The 21,692-nt window shown below is 52.5% G+C and overlaps 3 protein-coding genes across 7 annotated transcripts in view; 1 reads left to right on the top strand and 2 right to left on the bottom strand.

The window, feature by feature from the left end:
* The first annotated feature begins 1,645 nt into the window (after positions 1–1,645).
* Smim22 (small integral membrane protein 22) lies at positions 1,646–2,423 on the top strand. Of its 2 annotated transcripts, none has more exons than XM_090324763.1 (4): positions 1,646–1,722; positions 1,876–2,026; positions 2,106–2,185; positions 2,322–2,423. In XM_090324763.1, the coding sequence occupies exons 1-4, from the start codon at positions 1,648–1,650 to the stop codon at positions 2,361–2,363; spliced, it is 348 nt and encodes a 115-aa protein (XP_090180889.1). In that variant the 5' UTR covers positions 1,646–1,647; the 3' UTR covers positions 2,364–2,423. The 2 variants fall into 2 exon arrangements, with proteins under 2 accessions (XP_090180889.1, XP_090180890.1); XM_090324764.1 differs by having other exon boundaries at positions 1,653–1,718.
* Positions 2,424–2,860: 437 nt separating this feature from the next.
* Positions 2,861–8,369, bottom strand: Rogdi (rogdi atypical leucine zipper). The gene is made up of 11 exons (XM_090325018.1): positions 8,229–8,369; positions 8,083–8,154; positions 6,526–6,608; positions 6,326–6,380; positions 5,646–5,726; positions 5,124–5,219; positions 4,378–4,476; positions 3,973–4,086; positions 3,849–3,898; positions 3,620–3,746; positions 2,861–3,275 (listed from the first exon to the last, which is right to left on the bottom strand). The coding sequence occupies exons 1-11, from the start codon at positions 8,277–8,279 to the stop codon at positions 3,234–3,236; spliced, it is 870 nt and encodes a 289-aa protein (XP_090181144.1). The 5' UTR covers positions 8,280–8,369; the 3' UTR covers positions 2,861–3,233.
* Positions 8,370–8,694: 325 nt separating this feature from the next.
* Positions 8,695–21,692, bottom strand: part of Glyr1 (glyoxylate reductase 1 homolog) — a 35,016-nt gene continuing 22,018 nt past the window's right edge. For 2 of the 4 annotated variants that reach the window (XM_090324948.1, XM_090324946.1), the window contains 7 exons: positions 19,667–19,766; positions 17,659–17,769; positions 16,983–17,084; positions 16,275–16,437; positions 15,844–16,023; positions 15,438–15,562; positions 8,695–10,610 (listed from right to left, as the gene is read on the bottom strand). In XM_090324948.1, coding sequence (XP_090181074.1) covers positions 10,536–10,610; positions 15,438–15,562; positions 15,844–16,023; positions 16,275–16,437; positions 16,983–17,084; positions 17,659–17,769; positions 19,667–19,766 — 856 coding nt within the window. In that variant the 3' untranslated portion in view covers positions 8,695–10,535. The remainder of the gene's footprint in view (positions 10,611–15,437; positions 15,563–15,843; positions 16,024–16,274; positions 16,438–16,982; positions 17,085–17,658; positions 17,770–19,666; positions 19,767–21,692) is intronic. The other 2 variants (XM_090324949.1, XM_090324947.1) reach the window with 1 other exon arrangement.

Genomic DNA, 21,692 nt, shown 5'->3' with positions numbered 1-21,692 from the left:
TCTTGTAATCCCAGCTATTGGGGAGGGAGAGTTTGGGAGGATCACAGTTCAAGACCAGACTGGGCAGAAAGTTATCCAGATCTGCCCCCTCCCCCATCTTAACAACAACAAAAATGTTGGGCATCTTAGTGTATACCTGACCTATTGGCTGCTTAGAAGGCACAGGCAGAAGGGGTTTAGGCTGAGGCTAATGCTGGATAAAAAGAAATGTGAGACTCTTCCTGGAAAGTAACTGATGGAAAGGGGCCTGAGGTATGGCTCAAGTAGTAGAGCACCTGCCTAGTAAGCATGAGGCTGAGTTATGCTGGGACTGCTTCCTTCTTGTGAGACTGTGCCCATTCCCAGGTTATTTGTGAGATGATGAACTGGGTATGGTGGCACATGTCTGGAATCCCAGCTACTCTGGAGATCTGCAAGATGCTGGCCAGTCCGGGCCCGCCGAGTAAGACACTGTTCCTAATGTAAAACAGAGGGGGCTGGGGGAGTGGCTCAAGTGGCAGAATGCTGGCCTAGTTATATGCAAGAGCCTGGGAGGAAGAGCGGGAGGAGGAAGAAGCTCAGTCAAATAAAAACTTCTTGAGGGCCGAAGGATCTGATGAGCACAGGAACCAGGAACAGGAAGTTGGAGGGGGGATGCACACTCGTAAGTTGAGGACAGAAACACAGCATTTGTTATGGTGGCAACAGGAAATGTCCCCTATCCAAAAAAGGACAAAACAAAACAAGCCTCTTGTGTGGAGGACTTGGTTCCCTGTGTGTGATGTTCAGAGAAAGGCCCTGGGAAAGGGACTGGACCAGGAAGACCTCACTTCACCACTGACCAGCGCATACTCCAAAGCACTGGGGAAGTGGCAGGCCTGCCTAGGAAAGCAGGGCTCTGAGGTCCCCCTTTGTGCGGCGTGTCTTGTCTCTGTGCCTTCCCGAGTCTCTCGTTTTCTATCCTGCCCGTTCTGATGATCTACCTTACCACAGGCCCCAAAACACCAGAGCCAAATGACTTTGACTGGAACCTCTGAAACCAGGAAACAAAGTTCATCTGTCCTCCTGCAGGCAGGTCTGCCTCCTTATGTACTCCAGTCACAGATGCAAAAAGCTAAGGAAGCTCACGCTCTCTGGATGACTCCTCATACCAATCCCAGGAGGTGGGCATGGGTTATATGCTCATTTTCCGGGTGGGGAGACTGAGGCAGATAGGGGTCAGGCAGGGGTCATATCTTGGGGTTGTCTTTTAAGGGTTAGAAAAGGCAAGGGTTGCATTCTCCCCTTTGCAGCCTTCAGGAACAGAGAGACCCTATAGCAAAAACCAAAGGGCTGCTACGAAGCTCAGGAGCTGGTCTAGCAAGCACAAGGCCCTGGGCTAAGTTCCTAGTGCCATTAAATTAAAATAATAATAATAATTAATAAAAGCCAAGTCGAGGGTGGTGGGGAAGTGCTCCTCGGAGAGGCAATCAGGGGTGCTGTGAACACCTGCTCCTCTGGCATCCTGAGGAAAGGTAAAAACAATCTGGGGTATGAACAGATTGGCAGGCCTGAGGCCTTGTGCCCAGGGCCCCTGCAGTGGGCTGGGCTCTCCGCAGGCTCTGCCAGCCCTGATTGGCCCTGGGTTGGCCTGGGGAAGGGCGGGGCTGGTTGCCAAGGCCGCAGGTAATGTGGATCCGGAAGCAGGAAGCAGGTTCAGCTCCCAAGAACCTGGGACTTGCCTGTGGAGGTCTCCTGAGGCAGGTGGGGTCCTAGGGAAATGGAGGGAGGAGGGGGGGGTGGCTGGTGCTTCCCAAGCAAGAAGGATGGGGACAGGAGGCAAGCAGGGCTGGGGCAGAGGGGGCCAGAGGCCAGCTCAGGCTTTGCTTCTGAGGTGGCCTCTGGGGGCTGGGACAGGTGGCTCCTGCCAAAATGGGTCTGAACACGGAGGAGCTGGGAAGGGAGCTGGAGGACACAGCCCAGGAAGTGCTAGGGAAGCTGAAGAGCCGCCAGCTGTTCCAGTCAGAATGGGACACAGCTGCCTTTGTGATCTTCCTCGTCTTCGTGGGTGAGTGTGGCCCCGGGTCTCCTCGGTCCTGTCCAGTGGCTTGGCCAGGGCTCACATCCGGATGCCCATCTGTCCCCAGGTACCGTGCTGCTGCTGCTGCTCCTGGTCATTGCCCACTGCTGCTGCCGCTGCTGCTGCCCCTCAGCCAGCTCAGGGAAGGTGAGCCCTGGGAGGAGGGGAGGGGTGGGTGCTGGGAACCCTCCTGCACGGGACAGGGGGAGGGCTGGGCTACCTGTGGAGGAGCCTGGCAGACGACAAGGGGATACCCACAGGCCACCCTCTGTTCCTCTCACAGGAAAAGCCCAGGGGAATGGATAACTTGGCCCTGGAACCTTAGTGCCAGCCCCCTGGCAGGGGTCGGATGGATGGCAGTAACAAAGCCTGTGCTTGCTGGAAACTGAGTCTGGACTGTTCTGAGCCTGGAGGGCGGGCAGCATGGGACCAGTGGCTGGCGGCACTGGGAGGCGTGTCTGTCCAGGTCACCCGTTTGCAGCTTGGATGGGGATGGGGTGGGGTGGGGAGGGGCTGAGCTCCCAGACAGATCGGGTGCCTCCCCCTGACTGGCAGCCACAGTGAGTCCTGGCTGGGCATGCTAGCACATGTCATCCCAGCAAATTGGCAGATGGGAGGGGGGGAAGGAATTCAAGACCAAACACTGGGGACCCCCAGGGAAGGGGGGCTGCTGATACCTCCAAGGACAGGTCACTGATACCATGATCCCAAATATGGGGGTGGCACTGACACCAGAGACCCCTTAGGGACAGGAAGGCCACTGATATCAGGACCCTTAGCCTGACACCCACCCCCCCCCCAGCCAGAAAGAGAGACAAGGTGAACTCTGATACTCTTTATTTCTTAGAGGACCCAGACTGCAGCACAGTCCCAGACTGGACTGGCTGCTACTGCCCCTCCTTCCTTCCATCCCTGAGTCCTGATGCCTGGCTCAGACAGTGCCAGTGCAAGGTGTGCAGAGGGCAGGGGCCCTGCCTTCCCAACCAACCCCAGCACCAAGCCAGCACCCCACACCCAGGCTTCCAGTGTTCTTCCCGGTCTCCCGCAGTGCAGCTGGGTGGAGGGTGGGTGAAGAGGGAGATAAATAACCCGAGGCTGCTGGGGCAGGCACTCGGGGGGGGGGGGGTAACAGGGAATGGGTTTCCACAGGCAGTGTCACCCTCCTGGGGGACAGTCTCTGGGTGGTGCCCCGCTCTCAGAAGGGCCTGTAGCTCCAGTAGCTGGAGAACACGGAGATCTGTGGAGGGAGGGGGTCAAGTCAGCGGGAACTGGCCATAGCCAGTGGGCGCTGGGTGTATCCAGTGGATGATGGGGCATGGCCGGGGACCAGTGGGGTGGAGGGGGGGTGGGGGTGGGGAGTCACCAGATACTGGGTGTGTCGAGTGGGCAGCGGGCATGTCCAGTGGGCACTGGGCATGCTCAGTGGTGCCCTGTCCCCTCCCTGACCCAGGTGAGACGTCAAGGTTTAACTGCATGTTGGGTGGGCTTAGCCTAGCTGCCTGGTGCTCTGGGGCAGCAGCACCTGTGGAGCTGCCCACAGGGAGCCAGAGTGCCTCCCACCCCCGCCCCACAGCACCCCACCTTGTCCTTGAGCTGCTGGCAGAGCTGCAGGGAGACTGTGAAGTACACCAGGGCGTCGTTTAGCCAGGGGATCACACACTCCACCTTGTGCACATGGCTCACCTCCAGGCGCTGGGACCCCCACTCACTGGGAAGGAGAGGCGGGGACTGAGGGGGGGGTCCAGGGCCCAAGATGGGGGCACCGTGAGGAGGCACCAGACCCCCCCCCCACCACACACACACTACTTACAACATGGCCCCAGGGCTGTGCAGCACAGCACCTCCGGCAGGGCGGAAGTTCTAAGGAGAAGCACCAGAGCCAGTTAGGCACGAAGGGGCAGGAGTGATCTGGGGTGGGGGGGGGGGTGGCTCACCTTGGTGGAGGCAGGCTGCAGGGCATGCAGCTGGTACACTGTGAGACACAGCTTGTTGAGGTTGATGTAGACGTTCACCAGCAGGTCGGAGGGCAGCGTGGGGGCAAACATCCGCTGTGGGGAGGGGGGATGAGGCCCTTCGCACTCAGCTTTGGGGGAGAGGGACTTCTCTCTCCCCCAATCACCCCCACCCTGGCCGCTCTCCCCAGGCAGTTGGGGTCTGCTAGCTTTGGAGGCCAGGGGTTAGGAGCAGGGACCACACATTTGGGGGATGGGGATACAGGATGGAGGCCAAGAAGGACTTCCCAGAAAACCACACCGGCACAGAATTCTGACCAGCAGCAGTGTGGGGCCCTGAGGGGAGGGGACCTGTCCTGGGCTGGGGGCTGGCCGAGGCGCACTGACCGTGAGGCCGCTGGCTGCAAGCTCGGGCAGGGTGAGGGTGGCTGGGGTGGTGAGCCGGTTGCGGGCTCGGGTCAGCTGCAGCATGACGGCATCCATGAGCTGGGGGAAGGGAAGTGACAGCTGCTGCACTGTGGCCAGTGAGCCACAGTGCAACAGTGGGTGAGTGGCAGTCAGGTTTGGGGAGGGCAAAGGTTGGAGGAGTCTGTGGCAGGCAGTGAAGACCCAGCCTGGGTGCAGGGGCCAGAGGGCTTCCAGGAGGAGGTGGTGGGATGGCTGAGTTGAGGTTGTAGTTTACACAGGTGAAGAAATGGTAGTGCAGGGATGAACAGCTCCCACTGCTGAATGGTAAGGGCATCCGAGGCCTTTCTTACCACTCCCTCAGCCACAGAGTCTCAGCTCCCACTGCTTCCTCATGGCCACAAAGTTGGTGCCAGAGGCTCAGAAAGGGCAGGTAAACTGTCCAAGGATGCACAGCAAGTCAGGGATGGAGCTAAAGCAGGAAGCATTAGCTTTCTCCATGTTGCCTTGCTTTGCAATGGAAGGCCTTTACTGCCTCAGTGTGGACCCCCATAGAGCAGCCAGAGCTTGCTGGGGCCACTTCGCCTGCTTTGCTTACAGCTAGGAGACTGGAACTGAACAGATTCTAGACCTACAGGCTGTGAGCCACTATCTAGGGGAAGGCTTGGCCTATAGGGCAGCATGCAGTGTGGGCCTGGGGACTGGAGCCCCAGGAAAGGCCTGCACACCTTCAGGACTTCAGCTCCCGTCTTGAACTGGTAGCTCTCCTCCCGGTTGGCAAGGAGGTAAATGGCCTGGCTCACATGGTTCCGGGCATCCTGGATCTGAAAACAGCACGTACCGTCTGCTGGGGCACGTCGGCCAGGGGCAGTGTTGGCTCTGGGGCCTCAGCTTGGCACCAGCACAATACACCTGGCCAGGTGGCTCCCCCCCCCCCCCCGCACCGTGTGTATATGTGTGGGTGTGTGCATGGTGTATGTGTGTGCATGTAGAGGGAAGGAATGTTAGGAATTTGGATCTGGCCCCAGGGTCATGACAAGACCCCAGAGGCTCCAGGCTCAGCCAGGAGAGTGACCGGTTTACCTGGGCCAGAGGATCTGCAGGTAGGGCAGGTTCTCTGCCTTCCAGGCTTGCCTGGCTGTTGTACTGCAAATCCTCACAGCAAGCCCCAGAGGTCAGGGAGGAAGCCCCTGCCTGCCTGCCTGCCTGATGGCCTGGCCTGGCCTGGAGGGGTGGAATGGGGCACACACCTGCTGCAGCTTCCACTGTTTGTCTTCCCGGAAGGCGAAGTGCAGCAGCTGGTTGTTCCTGGGCATCTTCAGGTTCACGTCCTAGCAGGTTAGAGGGGGCTAAGCCGGCAGGAGCCACATCTTTGGGTGGGGGAGAGGAGGGCTGGGGGAGTGGATGGGCAAGATGGGGTAGGTGGTGGCTCAGGCCTCAGCCACTCCACAATATACAGACAGGGCTTCCTGATACCTTGGATGTGTGGGGATAAACAGGAAGGCGAGGAGACAGCAACCCAGGCCCGATGGGGACTAACAAGGAGGTAGAGGAAGGTGGCCTCTCTTGATGGGGCAGTAAGAACTTCTACAAGTCCACAGATGGAAGCCATGGGAAGGAGGAGACTTCCCCTTTCCCTTGTCAGCACGGGGGCAGGCCCAAGCTGTAGTTTGGATGATGGCAGATTTGATGTTGAGTCAGGGCCAGCCTAATCCTGCCAATGCCCATGACATCCTGGGTCCTGATGCCAGGTTGAGCTAAGGGCAAAGGACCTTCCTGTCTCCCTCACGGGATCTCCACACCAGTCCCTAGCAGAGGCAGAGGGAAACCAGGCCCAGCCAGGCCCAGGTTCTGCCCAGGGGCAACCCTGCTGGCTGGTGGGAGAGCTGGTAAGTGGCTGGCTGGGATGGGGACTGGGCAGGGCACTCACCGCCTGGCTGAGGGCATCTCCTTGTAGAGTCAGCACTCCTTTCACCTGGTCTGTGCTACAATAGGTGAGGGTCAGAGAAGCCCCTGCTGCTGTACCCCTCCATGGCCTGCCCACTGTGTTTCCCCCTGAGGAGCCCCGTGAATCTGTGTCCCACCATCTTTCCTTGCCTGCTTTCAAAAGTGCTACCAAGCCCAGCTCACCTGCAGCTGCCCAGGATGAAGTTTTCCTGTTTGGCAGGCCCCTCGGCCCCTGAACCTGGCAGTGTGAAGCGGAGAGAGGCTTCCTGCAGGAGGCAGAGAGCTGCTGTTAAGCGTGCCCTCTTCTAGACCCCCCCACCCCTCGGGTCATTTGAGGAAGGGACAAGATAGGCTGGTTTGATCTGGTACTTGGGCTGCAGCTGGGGCCCTGCAGGGTTGGGGATCCTACACTGGAATGAACATAGATAGGGCAGCTGGGTGGATAGCCTGATGGTAGTCATGGTAACCTGTAGCTCTGGGCCACTCCAGGTACTAGGCAGTCTTTTGAAAAGACTGGCTCAGGCTAGTCTTCACATGGGATCTGAGGCATGTACTGTAATCTTCTTTTCCAAATAAGGAGAGGCCCAGAGAGGTTGAGTAACTTAGCTGAGATCACACTGTAAGGAAGGACCCTTCAGCTGTCAGATGACCAGTTCCTTCCCTTCCCTTCCCTCCCCACTGCCCCTTCCACCCCTGCCACCCCCCCCCCCCAGTCCTGTGGCTTGAACTCAGGGCCTGAGCATTGTCCTTGGGCTTTCTCAAGGCTAGCACTCTTACCACTTCAGCTACAGCATCACTTTCAGCTTTTTCTGTATATGTGGTACCAAGAAATTGAACCCAGGGCTTCGTGCATGCTAGGCAAGCAGTCTACCACTAGGCCACATTCCTGGCCCTTTTCTTCTGAGCCTGGGTGCTGCTGTCCCTGAGCTCTACAGTTCAAGGCTACTACCCCCCCCCCCAGCCTGGGCTCTGTCCCTGAGCTCTTCAGCTCCAGGCTACAGCCCTACCCTTGATCCAAGCCCCACTTCTGTTTTCTAGAGGTTAATTGGAGATAAGAGTCTCACAGTCTTTAGTGCCCAGGCAGGCTTTTGTACTAAGATCCTCAGATCTCAGCCTCTTGAGTAGCTAGGGTTGCAGGCGTGAGTCTCCACGCCCGGCACTTTTCTTCTCTGTCTCTGTCTGTCTGTTTTTCTCTCTTTCTCTCTGTCTGTCTGCCTGTCTCTCTGTCTGTCTGTCTGTCTGTTTTTCTCTCTTTCTGTCTGTCTGTCTCTCTCTGTCTGTCTGTCTATCTGTCTGTCTGTCTGTCTGTCTGTGTCTCTCTCTCTCTGTTTTTCTCTTTCTCTCTGTCTGTCTGTCTCTGTCTGTCTGTTTTTCTCTCTTTCTGTCTCTCTGTCTGTCTGTCTCTGTCTCTGTCTCTCAAGAATCCATGTAGCTTAGGCTGGCCTCAAAGCCATGATCCCGTTTCCACGGTGCTGAGATTACCAGGCTGATCCCTAGCGTCTAGCTCAGTGCTGCCTCCGAGGAAGACCTGGGGCTGACTCTGGTCTCCCGGACCCCCCCCCCGCCCCGCCCGCCCTCGCTTGCCTTGGCTGCCGGGAAATTACCGCTGACTTCCTTGTGTCCACCGCGGCTCTCCTTTCCCTGATGTGGGCGCCGTGGCAGGGCGTTCTAGCCACGGCCTGACGCAGCAAGGGGCCCGGTGGGAAAGGCGGGCGGCGGCCTGGGGCCGGGGCGCCTTACCTTGAGGATGTCCTGCAGCTGCCTCAGCACGGCGTGCACCTCGGCGTGCAGCAGCCAGCGGAACTCCTCCTCCTGCGGGAGGGGACGGAGGTGGAGGTCAGGGCCCCGCCTGCCGCCGCCCTCCGCCCGCCCGGCCCGCGCCTCACCAGCACGGCCCGCTCCGCCGCCGTCGCGGTCGCTGCCATCGCAGTCGCCATCGGCGCCTCGGTCTCCCGCTCCGCCGTGTGTGGCCTGTACGGCGCGCGGGGACCGCCCCGGACCTTCCTCCGCCCCAAGCCGGTTGGCGGAGCGCGCCCGGCCCCGCCCCGGCCCCGCCGCGCGGCCCGCCTTCCCTAGGCCCCAGCGGGCCCGCCTGACGTGTCCGGGACCACAGGCGCCGCCCCCTCGCGGCCCTGATAGGGCAGCCAGCCCCCGCAGGCCCAGTGATTGGCTGGCAAGCCGCCTGCCCTCATTGGTCCGCTGGAGGACCCACCTCCACGCCGGCCACAGGCTCAGGCCGGGCCGACCGAGCCCTGGCCCTTGGTCCGCCCGCAGGCAAGGACAGGAACCAGAGACCAGCCCAGACCCGAGCGAGCGAGCGAGCGAGCGCAGGGTTCACGCGTCACAGCCATGTTACCAAGAAATGTTTTATTTTTTCTTGCAGTAGCTTTGTTAATTGCACAAAATCAGGTTTTGTTTTTGCCATTTAAACATTATCACACAATCCTATTCTGAAAGACAAATGTTCATTAAAAACAAAGCAAAAATAAAAATTCACAACCTTAATCACCTAGAAGATTTGTCATTTAAAGAAGATTAAAGGAAAAAGGGAACAGGGGCTTTCTTACAAGCTTTTTCACAAGTGTCACATTTTCTCCTTAAAAGGGAAGGATCTCAAAACAAGGGTGAAGTAGCTTAAACAGAAATATTCATAAAAAGAACTTTACAGAATTGTCAACAATATTAAGACAACATTGACTAACCGGTTTCCGTATAGCATGTCCCCCCACCCCCACCCTCAGTGTCCCCCCAGGACCAGGACAGGCTGTGTTCAGACAGAAAACAAGTTCAACTTCCCAGTGATCCCAGCGGCCCACCCCAGTCCTCCAAGATCCTGCCCAGGTTCTAGCCCATGGAAAAGGGCCAAAGTGTTGGGGGAGATCCCACACCAGCACGGCCACCTGTATTTCTCTGAATGCCCACCTGCAAATCACAGCTAGAATTTCAACCCAGGAGAAGCAAGGCTGAAATCCTTTGGTGACTCCCCCTTGCTCCTCAGCAACACTCTATGCCCTTTCTGGTCCCCTAGTCAAGGAGAAATGCCAGAGCCTGCCCTATTTTGGGGTCAGGCTAGGTCAGGTCTGTTCCCTCCCTTCCCAAGACCCTTGGCTTGGCCTGGGAGCACCAGAGACCTTGATGCTGGCTAGAGAGAAGACACTCCTTTCCTATCAAGAGCTGAGCCTCAGAAATGCTCATGGCTTGCAGGCTGGGTCTGGGCCACACAGGGGATAGCCACAGACCATCTCCATGGGAGGAAGGGGTGAAGAGGTGGGGCATGCAGGACCTGTGCCGGGCAGGCAGGAGCAGGTGGTCAGTCAGAGAGGCTCTTCAAAGCCAGGTGAAGAGACTGTCTTAACGGAAACAGGAAGGCGCAACCCTATTCCCCACTGCTCATGGTGCCCTCAGGACCCTTCCCAAGGGCTGGAATGCAAATCCAAATACTAATACAGCCCAGGAGGACCAAGTGCCCACATCAGGGCACCCGGGGTAGTGCCTAGGTGAGCAGCAGGGAGGGAAGTGGCCACACTCACCTCAGGCCCGCCACTCTTGCTCTCGCTACAGAGGTGCCTGGCAGGCTGTGCCAGTCTCCCTTCAGTTCACAAAGGCCATGAGAGAGGAGCCCAGCAGGGGAATCCTCCTCAGCCGGTGGCCTAAGACTGGAGGGCCCATGGAGCCTGTGTTGGTGTCGGTGCTGGTTCACCTTGGCTGGGCTTCTCCTTCTTCTGTGGGGTTGTGGACCTGGTTCCAGTCTCCATGTTGGGGACTGGGGCAGCATCCAGTGCTAATTCTAGTCGCTCTGCTCAAAGGGGTGGAGATGAGACAAGCTTGGAAGAAGAAAAGCCAGGCAGCAGTTTCTGGGCAGCTTCTATCCTGGGGCAAGTGCCAGTGTGTGAATGTGTGTGTGTGTGATGTGTGGGAGAGAGAGACAGAGAGGCAGAATACACAGCCTCATTCTCCATGGCCAGAGCCCAGTCCAGGAGCTTCCTCATTAGCCGCCCTGCTGACAGCCCCACTCCCTGCCCAGGATCTCAGAGAGGGGCTGCCAAGCACCGGGCTGACAGCAAGTCGCAAAGTCTGTATAAAAGGAAATGGAGACAGGTGGACTGGTCCAGAGCTAAGTCCCAGGACTCCAACCCCATGTGAGGAACAGGGGCCAGAGGAAAGATTGAGGGGCAGGGCGGGACATTGAAGGATTAGTGTATATAAGCTCGGTACACGGCAGACATATCATTGTCAGACTGGTCCAGTGCCTTGGCTCTTTTGTACACCTGGAAAAAAAGAAATAGGAGTAAAATAACACAGATGGAGACTGTGGGTGCACAGCTGCGAAGACGGGGTGCTAGGGACTTAAGCTGCTGGCAGGACAAGAGCCCGGAGGATACTACAAGACATCCTCTGGGTGTGGAGGGGTGCTCCTGTGCCTGACCACACAGCCTGTGAAGGTAAGGCCACATATTGTACCCCAAAGTTAAGAGGCAAATGAAAACAGAATTCTAAGGCAGGCTCACATAATTAAGGTGGTGGGAAAGACCAGATGAAGGCAGGGGCAACATGACCAAAGTTACTGTAAATGCAGCCCTACTGCAATGCAGATGCTAAATGTGCATGGACTGGTCAACCTTAAGATATGACTTCTGAGCTCCTCAGTGTGGGGGCCTAAATCACACTGTGTGGCCTGAATGGCCACAAACTACGAAACTTACCTCAAGTGCATGCATGAGTGACCTGTAAATATATGATCTGAAAGCATGCCGACCCAGTAAATACTCCAACTAAAAGGCAGATACCGTCAGAAGGGCACTGTCTACAAAAGGCAGCATTAAATGTAGAGACATAGATGGGAAAAACATAGAAGATCCTGTGACACAGTAAGCATGAAAGCTGGGCGCTGGCAGCTCATGCCTGTAATCCTAGCTACACAGGAGGCAGAGAACTGATGATCATGATTTGAAACCAACACCGGTCGTGGGCTTAAACTCTGGGCCTGGGTGCTGTCCCTGAGCTCTTCAGCTCAAGGCTATGGTCCTACTCCTTGAGCCACAGCCCCACTTCCCATTTTCTAGTGGTTAATTGGAGATAAGAGTCTCACAGACTTTAGTGTCTGGGCTGGCTTTGAACCGTAATCCTCAGATCTCAGCCTCCTCAGTAGCTAAGATTACAGGTGTGAGCCACCATACCTTCAATTAACCACAAAAAAGCCAAAAGTCGGGCCGGGAGTTTGGCCTAGTGGTTAAAGTACTTGCCTAGCATGCATGAAGACCCGGGTTCGAGTCCTTGGTACCACACACATAGAAAAAAGCCAGAAGTGGTGCTGGGGCTCAAGTGGTAGAGCTCTAGCCTTGAGAAAGTCCAAGGACAGTGCTCAGGCCCTGAGCTCAAGCCCAGGACTGGCAAAAAAAAAAAAAAAAAAAAAGCCAAAAGTGGAGCTCAAGGAATATAGTGCTACCGTTTAGTAAATAAGCTTGGGGATGGTGCCCAGGCTCCGAGTTCAAGTCTCACAGTGCAAACCCCAATCCCACATGAAAAAAGCAAGCATGCAATGTCTACACATGTCAAACAGCAGACAGACATTTCAGAGTAACTAGAGGTCAAACTCATGAGACAGACACCTGCAACCATCAATATCTAAAAGCCTAAAAATGTCAAAGACAGAATTAAAGGAGGAAAGCAAGTAATAATACAAGTTAGAGATTCTTTTTTAGGTAGTATTAGAATTTAAACTCAGGGCCCTGCACTTGCTCAGCTGACACTGTCAGTCATGCCTCCAGGCTGTTTTTTTGTTGGTTATTTGGTTTCTCTATCTCTTCTGATTGACTGGCCTTAAACCATGATCCTGCATATCTTTACTTAGGAAGTAAGTACCCAAGTAATTACTATTACAGGTAGGAGCCATGGCACAGGTTTCTTTTTTCTTTTTCTTTTTTAATTTTATTCTTTTTTTGTGTGTGTGGGTCAATGGGCTTGAATTCTGTCCCTGAGCACTTCAGCTCAAGATTTCCACTCTACTCCTGGACCTAGGCATTGTCCTTGAGCTCTATAGCTCAAGGCTACTGCCCAACCCCTTGAACCACAGCCCTATTTCCCATTTTCTAGTGATTAATTGGAGGTAAGAGTCTCTTGGTTCCTTAGTGCCAGGTCTGGCTTTGAACCTCGACTCAGATCTCAGCCTCCTGAGTAGCTAGGATTACAGGTGTGAGCCACCTCACCCAGCTAATGGCACAGGGTTTTGTTTTTTTTTTTTGATTTTTTTTTTGTGAGAGATTTCAACAGCTCTCCTGCAACAGAAAAGAACAGGCTAAAAAGGTACTGTTGGGATGGGAGTGTGGCCTAGTGGTAAAGTGCTTGCCCTGCATGCACGAAGCTCTGGGTTCCATTCGTTTGTACCACATACACAGAAAAAGCTGGGAAATGGTGCCATGGCTCAAGTGGTAGAGCACTAGCCTTGAGAAAGCCCAAGGACAGTGCCTAGACACTGAGTTCAAGCCCCCAGCATTGGCAAAAAAAAAAAAAAAAGAAGTTACTGTCTTCCCATTACTACTGAAAGACGACATAGAAAAGAGTCATTTTGTCTGACAGTTATAGAATACATCCAGCAACTGCAGGACTTATATGCTTTATTTTCTTGCAATGCCAGAGATAAAATCTAGGGTTTTGAGCATTCTAAGCAGGTAATCTACTACTGAACTACAAACAACCTCAGTCCTTTTCTCTTTATTTTGAGACAAGGTCTAAGTTGCCTGTGTTGGCAATGAACATTGCTCAAAGCTAGCATTCTACTATTTGAACTACAGCTGGCTAACTGGAAATGCAACACTCACAGACTTTCCTGTCCAGGCTGATTTTCAACTGTGATCCTTAAGACTTCAGTTTCCTGAGTAGCTAGGATTGCAGATGTGAGCCACCAGCTCCTGGCTAGGTTTTGCTTTTTGTCAGGGCTGGCTTGGACCACAATCCTCCATCTTCGCTTCCCTATGTAGCACTCAATTTGTTTATTGGTTGTCATGGGAGTCTGACAAACTTTTTGCCTAAGCTTACCTCAAACCACAATTCTTGTGATCTCTGCTTCCTAAATAGCTATGATTACTAGTGTGAGTCCCCACACTTGGCAGAACTCACATTGTATTTAACTGCACAGGTAGGGGCAGGGACCGTAGCCAAGTGGTAAAGTGCTTGTCTGGCATGCATGAAGCCCTGGGCTCAATTCCTTGGTATCACATACACGGAAAAAGCCAGAAGTGGTGCTGTAGCTCAAGTGGCTGTAGCTCAAGTGGCAGACCATTAGCCTTGAGCAAACATGTCCAGGACAGTGCCCAGGCCTTGAGTTCAAGTCTCCGGACTGGCAAAAACAAAAAACAAAAAAAATTGCACAGGAAGTAGCACTAGCAAGGAAGCACATCTACTGGATAAATGTAAAGCTTAAAACATCATATGACTGGGGCCAGGAGGTTGGCCTACCTAGTTGGTAGAGTGCTTGCCTAGCATGCACGAAGACCCAGGTTCGATTCCTCGGTACCATATACATAGAAAAAAGCCGGAAGTGGTGCTGAGGCTCAAGTGGTAGAGCTCTAGCCTTGAGAAAGTCCAAGGTCAGTGCTCAGGCCCTGAGCTCAAGCCCAGGACTGGCAAAAACAAAGACAAAAAAAATGAAAAAAAATAAAAAAATACCATATGACCATGTCTACCGATCACAAGAGAAATAATAGAAATCAATATCCATTAGATACCTTAAAAAAAAAAAAACTCCAAATGTTGAGCAAACTTTTATTTCAGTGTGAATTTTAGTTGTACATAGACTAGACTGGGCTCAATTAATACTATTGCTTCAACCTCCCAAGTATGTGAGGTTACAGATGTGTGTCACTATGCCTCACTAGGTAAAACTTTAATCCATAAACCAAAGAAGTCAGTAAGGAAAGACCAAAGTCAAGGGCTTACGTATTTGTACTAAGGGGTTAGAAAAAAGACCCAATGGGTCCGTAGTGTAGCCTAACGGCAGAGTGTATGCCTAGCATGCACAAAACCCTGGGTTCAATTCCTTGGTATTATATATACAGAAAAAGCCAGAAATGGCATTATGGCTCAAGTGGCAGAGGATTAGCCTTGAACAAAAAGTGTCCTGTAATCCTAGCTACTCAGAAGGCTGAGATCTGAGAATCACAGTTCAAAGCCAGCCCAGGCACTAAAGTCCATGAGACCCTTATCTCCAACTAACCACCAGAAAACCGGAAGTGGTGGTGTGGCTAGAGGGGTAGCTATAAAGCTAAAGAGCTCAGGGACAGTGCCCAGGCCCAGAGTCCAAGACCCATGACAAATAAATAAATAAATAAAATGTCCAAAGGACAGTGCCCAAGCCCTGAATTCAAGCCTCAGGACTGGCAAAGAGAGAGAGAGAGAGAGAAAGAGAGAGAGAGAGAGAGAGAGGGGAAGAGGAGGAAGAGGAGGAGGAGGAGGAAGAGGAGGAGGAGGAGGAGGAGGAGAAGAAAAGAAAAAGGAAAAAGACTCAAGTTGAAAGGTCCTGAGAGAGAAAAGGAGGAGGAGAAGAAAAGAAAAAGGAAAAAAGACTCAAGTTGAAAGGTCCTGAACTTAAAAATAGCAGAACAAGCTGTAATCCTAGTGATTCAGGAAAGTGAGATCGGAAGATTGCAGTTTGAAGTCAGCCAGGGCAAAAAAATCCCTTTGTGACTCTTATCTTCAATTAAGCACTCAAAAACAACAATAATAACAAGAACAACCACAAAAAAAAAAAATCCACAAAAACAAGAAAAACCAATACGGAAATAGAGCTGTGGCTTAAAGCACAATCCTAGTAACCTGGGAGACAGAGACTGGCAAGACTGCAGTTCAAGGCCAGCCTGAGAAGCCAGTGATCCTCATCACAACAAAACATCTGGCATGGTGCATGAGCCTCTCCCTCAGCTGTGTAGGACCCGACAGGTAGAAGAATCACAGAGTCAGCCCCGAATAAAAAGTGAGACTATCTGAACAAAATGTGGATAAAAAAGCAAGAAAAAGAGCAAGGCAAAGCTCAGCAGAGGGAGACAAACACAGTAAGAAGGTGCAGGGTCCTGGGACTTGGCCACGTGCTGTCACGTTACCTCATTGGCGGCAGCTGCCATAGGAGTGGGGTGGTTGACGGCATCGCCCAGTGCTATGGCCAGGCGGAGATCCTTCTGAATGTATTTCAGGTAGAAATCAGGCTTGAAGTTTCCTTGAAGGATGTCTGAGGAGCGAAAGCTACTGATCAGAAGAACTCAAGGACCCTTAGTAAGACCTCCTACGGGCCTCCCCAGCAGCCTCTCCACCGTACCCAACCTCTGGTATCCACTGATGTGCAGAGGTGAGGCCCGGGCCTGGGCACTAGTCCCAGGTATGGAGTCTGTAGGTCTCCATCCGGAGTAACGTTGAACCCAATGAGCACCATTCTGGGATGATTCCAAGAGAATTCCAGCTCCTCTGCTTTAATATGAAGGAAGATGTATGAAGACAACAAAGGCGACTTACTTTGGCACTTCTGGTCCAGGAAGATGCTGGCCAACTGTCCCTGATTGAGGATGTCCAAGAGTGTTTGCTGTGACTGGCCTGTCACCTGGGCCAGGGTCAGTCCCTCGGCAATGGTGGCCATGAAACTCCCTTGGACCATGTTCACAATCAGCATCATCTTGGCTGCATTGCCCACTTCGCCTGCCAAGGGCAGAGAGTCAAAATCACATTCCAAGGAGGCATAGGACATGGGCCTCTCTTCTTGCCCTCACCTTACACCTGGGAGCCTCTTTCACCTGTCTGTGACAAAGCAGGTTCTTGCTCCTTCTAGTCACTGACTTTAACCACCAACACAAACCTTCCCCTAGAGTGCCTGGTAGGAAGGCCATGTAAGACGGGGGTGGTCCCTACCTTCAGGTGTGACACGGCCCCAGAGGTGGCAGGCACATTACCTAGAAAGAAGGAGGTCTTCCCCATGGCCTGGAAGCAGCTGCTGCAGTCCTCATATAAGCCCCTGTCTCCGGCCGCTAAGATCACCAACATCCCATCGTTAGACAGCTGCTGGTTCCCTGAGACTGGGGCTTCCAAGAATCGGCCGCCCCTGGACACGATCACCTGTGATGGAAAGCCACAGTTTCTGGAGGCCTGTGCCTCACGGGCTCCCCAGACATGGCAAGGAGCGTCTTGAGGGACCCAGGCTTCTCATTGTTCCAGGAAGAACAAGAGTTGGGGGCATGGAGTAATCTACATGAAGAACCCAGTTGACTGTACTGATGTCAGCTGCTAAAGACTGGTCTGTGTAAGGCCAGACAGGAAATGCACTCAACAGACAGTCACGGCAGAAGGCACAAGCCAAGCTGCCCCGTACGTGCTCCATCCACCAAACAAGACGGTGCCAGTGGTGCAGATGAGCAAACTTCTTCACTGGACACTGCCCTCAGCACACACACCGGGCTACCTCTCAGTGATGCCCACAGCCTTGTCCCAGGGCTGCCCTCCACCCAGGCTGCTGCCACTTTCTGTGGCTCTTCAGACTACAGAGGACAGGAGGCAGACAGTCTTTGCCTTCAGCTCTCCCACAGGGGAACTGCCCACACTAGGCTTTGTTCAGCCTGGGTCTAGAGCCCCATAGGAAGGATGATCCAGAGCCAGTGGGATACCTGGGCCAGCTCGGTGACCGTGTCAGCATCCACTGTTGACATGTCCACGTAGCACTTGCCTGGACGGATCCCTTGTAGCACGCCACTGGGGCCCAAGACCAGCTGTAGGGAAACAAAGGAGAAGCAACAGCCTGGCCTCCCAGTCAATGCTCAGAAGCTCTTGCAGACCAGAATGTGTTGGTTTTTTGGCTCACTTCCTGACTAGGAATTAACTATTAAGGTTGAAAAGGGAAGAGCCACCAGATATGCCAGGGTTAAGCTAGTATTTCTAGAATGTTCCTATTTGTTCTTGCATCCTCTCAATAGGATCCCATTATTTACTTTGGGTCCTCTTTGGATTGACTTGGATTTGACCCAGTTTAATAGGATGACTACTACATTTGAACTTCTAACAAGTTCAAATTCAGCAACAGCTATGTGTAGGAAGCTGGCCCTTAGGCCAAAAGCACTCTCAGCTCAACAGATGCTCAGGAACCTTTCAGTGCAGACTTCAGGTACAGTAAGGGAAACAAACCTATATTCAATACAGGCAAACGCCCTTCCCAATGGGAGATGGCCCCTGGATGGGAAATCCAGCCCCAACATGCAGACTCACTCGGTGTGCAGGGGAGAAGGGGAGGAGGCCAGCCAGCTCTCCTGGCTACGACCTGAGCGCTGAGGGGAGGGGCATCCTTACGTCCTTGGCTGCCTTTGGATCCGACACACAGGCAAAAGTGATGTCACAAGTTGAAACCACTTCAGCGGGGGTTCTTCCTAGGCGGGCCCCCTCCTGGATGAACAAATCACACTGCAAAAGTCACAGATCCTAACGTGAGCTACAGGCAGTGCACAAGTATGCCAGTCAGGCCCAGAACCTGGCTGGCCTCCAGGCAGGAGGCTGAGGGGGGCATGGGGACAGCAGAGCTGCCAGGAGAGAAAGTCAGGGCCCTAGCACTGTGCTGGGAAGCAGGGCTGATGGGAGCCCCCTCCCGCTGGCTGCCATTCCTTTACAGGCTGGCTTCCCACACTGCTGTAAAATGTACCTTAACCAAATAAATGTATCATGGGTACTTTGGTATTATTTCTTTGAACAATAGGCAATCAAAGAATTAGAGGTTGGTGTTTGTAGCTTACTCCTAGAATCCCTATAACCCTAGGTACTCAGGAGGCTGAGATCTGAGGATCAAGGTTGGAACAAACCCAGGTAGAAAAGTCTAAGAGACTCTTTTCTCCAATTACCAGTAAAAACCTGTGGCTGAAGTGGTAGAGTTCCAGCTGGGAGCAAAAAAAACAAAGGGTCCGCACCAGGCCCCCATGGGCACCCAGTAATGAGAGGCTTAGGATTATATTATATTAATTTATTTATTGTGGGTCATGTGGCTTGAACTTGGCCTGGGCACTGTCCCTGAGCTCAGCAGCTCAAGGCTATTGCCTTACCCTAGAGCCAAGTCCCACTTCCCATTTTTTAGAGGTTAATGGAAGATAAGAGTCTCAGGTCCTTTTGTGCCCGGGCTGGCTTTGAACCTTGATCCTCAGATCTCAGCCTCTGGAGTAGCTAGGATTACAGGCGTGAGCCACCATACCCAGCAAGTTTAGTATTTTATATGCAGGCCTTTTGTTTTTGGTAACCCTATGGTTTAAATTCAGGGCCTCATACTCGCAAGGCTGGCATTCTACCACCTGAGCCATGCCTCCAGTTTAGCTTTTTGCTAGTTAGTTTGGAGGTAGGACTTTTCTGCTTGGTCTGTGCTTAAACTGTGATCCTCCACGTCTCAGCTTCTTGAGTACCTAGGATTATAGGTGTAAACCACAAGTACCTGGCTTATATACAACTTTTTTGGTTGCTTTGTTTTTGTTTTTTTTTTTTTCTGCTAGTCCAGGGCACTGTACTCGAGTACGTCTGCTTAAGGCCAGCACTCTGCCACTTGAGTCACAGCACTGCTTCTGGCATTTTCTGTGTATATGATACTGAGGAATTGAACCCAGGGCTTCACACATGCTAGGAGAGCACTCTACCACTAGGCCACACTCCTCGCCCTATGCAGTATGGCTGTCATGGAGGTTTTCTAATTATAAAACAGCATGGGGCCGGGTGGGTGGGCCAGTGGTAGAGCACCTGACTAGCAAGTTCCAAACTGCCTACTCCTTGTCCCTATACCCAGACCCTAAACAAAACACCAAGAAAACCTAGGATGCACAGAGACCCTTTAAGGGAACCACACGTCTCCGTGTCCCTGGGATAGACAGCTGACGCATCCTGCTCATTCTTATTTTGGCAGTAGTAGGATTTCAGCACCAGTCAATGTCTAGAATCTAAGATCACCCCTGTTTGCCTATGCATAACTCCAACCCTAAAGGTGACAGCCAGAGAAAGATCTGCAAACACATGGAAAAACTATTGTGAGTCACCTCAGGCAATATCTGAGAACATTTTTATCCTTTGTGTGTGTGTGTGTGTGTGTGTGTGTGTGTGTGTGTGTGTGTGTGTGTGTGATTACTGGGCTTAAACTTAGGACATCACATTTGCTGGGCTTGCTTCTTAGTTAGCACTCTACCACTGAAGCCGCATGTCCATCTCTAGGCACTTAGTTTTTCAAATAACATCTATGGGTTAGTATTAGGTTTGGTTTCTTCTTCACTCTATGTGAAACACTGATTAGTTTCCCATACCCCAGGGACCAGTATGTCTGATCCTCAATACTTACTTTCTCTGCAGTCCGGTTCCACACAGTCACTGTGTGACCCATCTTTAGCAAGTTGGAGACAATGCCACTTCCCATGAGGCCAAGGCCCAAAAATCCTATCCTGAAAGAGACAGAGATGATCAGGTCAGGATTGGGATGGGGCCTAGTATGTCCTCCTTGCAGCCCAAGTTGGGCTAAAACTTAGTATGCCAAAAACATGGCCCAAAGGTTTTTCTATAGTCAGGCAAGCTGCACACACACGGTACCTCTTCTCTTGTGGGATTCTAACTGTTCCTAAATTCCAAAGCACAGGTTGGTCCAAACCCTCAATCCCACAAAGAATAGCCTCTATGGCTCAGGCCAACTCTGCCCCTCCAGGCCTGTGTCTGTCACCTGCACTCTGGAATTTTCCTCAGGGCACAAATCCTTTCTCACAATCTTCTGTGCTTGCCTTCACTTCCACCTTCCTGACACTTGTCCTTCCTATCTGCTTAAGAGGGTTTTGATCTTGCCTTAATGTCTTTCCTTGGCTTATGTACTTTATTTTCTCACACAGAACAATGACCAGGTCACTCCTGCTTCTTTATGTCTCAGTCTGTCATGTTCATGTTCCTGTGGTTTCTTGCCATTTTCTCTGTATTTCTGGTCTTCTGGAATCACATCTGTAGTCACTCTTGCAAATTGGCTCCTCTGTGCCAAGATCCCTCACCCCCCGCTGTAGCACCCACCGCACAGAGGCTATGTTCAGCCCACACCCTGTCATTTGGATCAAATGCCGAAAATAAAACTTACTTCCCCATGAAACCAGGACCCTGATCCACTAAGTTTCATGCTGATGCTTAAAAAAAACGAGGTATTGTGTGGCATTCATAGTTTCTCTTGGTCGTGCAATTTCCCCCATGCAAACAATCAGGACGGCCTAATTCTCTTCCTCTTCATGTACCAGGAAACCTAAGAGACTTGGGGATGATGTGTTTGGATTTCTAACACTGCAACTGATATCACAGTGTTCTAGGAACCGATTTTAGGTTGTGGCTTTATATTCTAGTTAGAAACTGCTGATAGAATAGTAATCAAGGGAAGTGGCACTGTGACTCAAAGGGTAGGGCAACAGCCTTGAGCTGAAGAGCTCAGGGACAATGCCCAGGCTTAGGGTTCAAGCCCCATGACCAACAAAACAAACAAACAAAAAGAGTTAAGTTATAGCTGGGCCTGGTGGCTCATGCCTATAATCCTAGCTACTCAAGAGGCTGAGATCTGAGGATCATGTTCAAAGCCAGCCTGGGCATTAAACAAAATGAGACCCTTATCTCCAATTAATCACTAGAAAAGGGGAAATGAGGCTGTGGCTCAAGGGATAGGGTGGAAGCCTTGAGCTGAAGGGCTCAGGGCCAAGGCAGTAAAGTTCTTGCTTTTATTTCTCAACCCTTGCCTAGCCTTGTTATTTTTTCTGGTGGCAGCAGGGATTGAATTTGGGGCTTTGCATTTGCTAAGCAGGCAGTCTACGGCTTGAGCCACAGATTCAGCCATTGTGTTCATTTAAAAGTAAACAAATACAATCCACATCAAATTACACGATGGTGTCTTATCACTTCCCTGCTTGCCTCCCGTCCATCCCTTCTTTTCTTCTGTCAAGGTTTTGCTATGTAGCTCTACCTGATGCAGATCAGAAGTGAAGACCCTATGGGGCTGGGAATGTGGTTTAGGGGTAGAGTGCAGACATAAAGCCTTGGGTTCCACACCCCAATACCACATCAACAGAAAAAGCTGGAAGTGGTTCTGTGGCTCAAGGGATAAGAGTGCTAGCCTTAGCCGGGTGGTGGCTCAGGCCTGTAATCCTAGCTTCTTAGGAGGCTGAGATCTGAGGATGAAGGTTCAAAGCCAGCCTAGGCACAAAAGGACCTGAGACTCTTATCTTCAATTAACTTCTAGAAAATGGGAAGTGGGGCTTGGATCAAGGGATAGGGCGGTAGCCTTGAGCTGAAGAGCTCAGGGACAGTGCGCAGGCCGAGTTCAAGTCCCACCCCCCCCCAAAAAAAAAAAAGAG

The sequence above is a fragment of the Megascapheus bottae genome, chromosome 36 (assembly GCF_031878675.1).
Source record: "Megascapheus bottae isolate mThoBot1 chromosome 36, mThoBot2.hap1, whole genome shotgun sequence".
In the NCBI taxonomy this organism is placed as follows: domain Eukaryota; kingdom Metazoa; phylum Chordata; class Mammalia; order Rodentia; family Geomyidae; genus Megascapheus; species Megascapheus bottae.
Note: the sequence above shows the minus strand (reverse complement) of the source record. Positions and strands in the feature narration are given on the sequence as shown.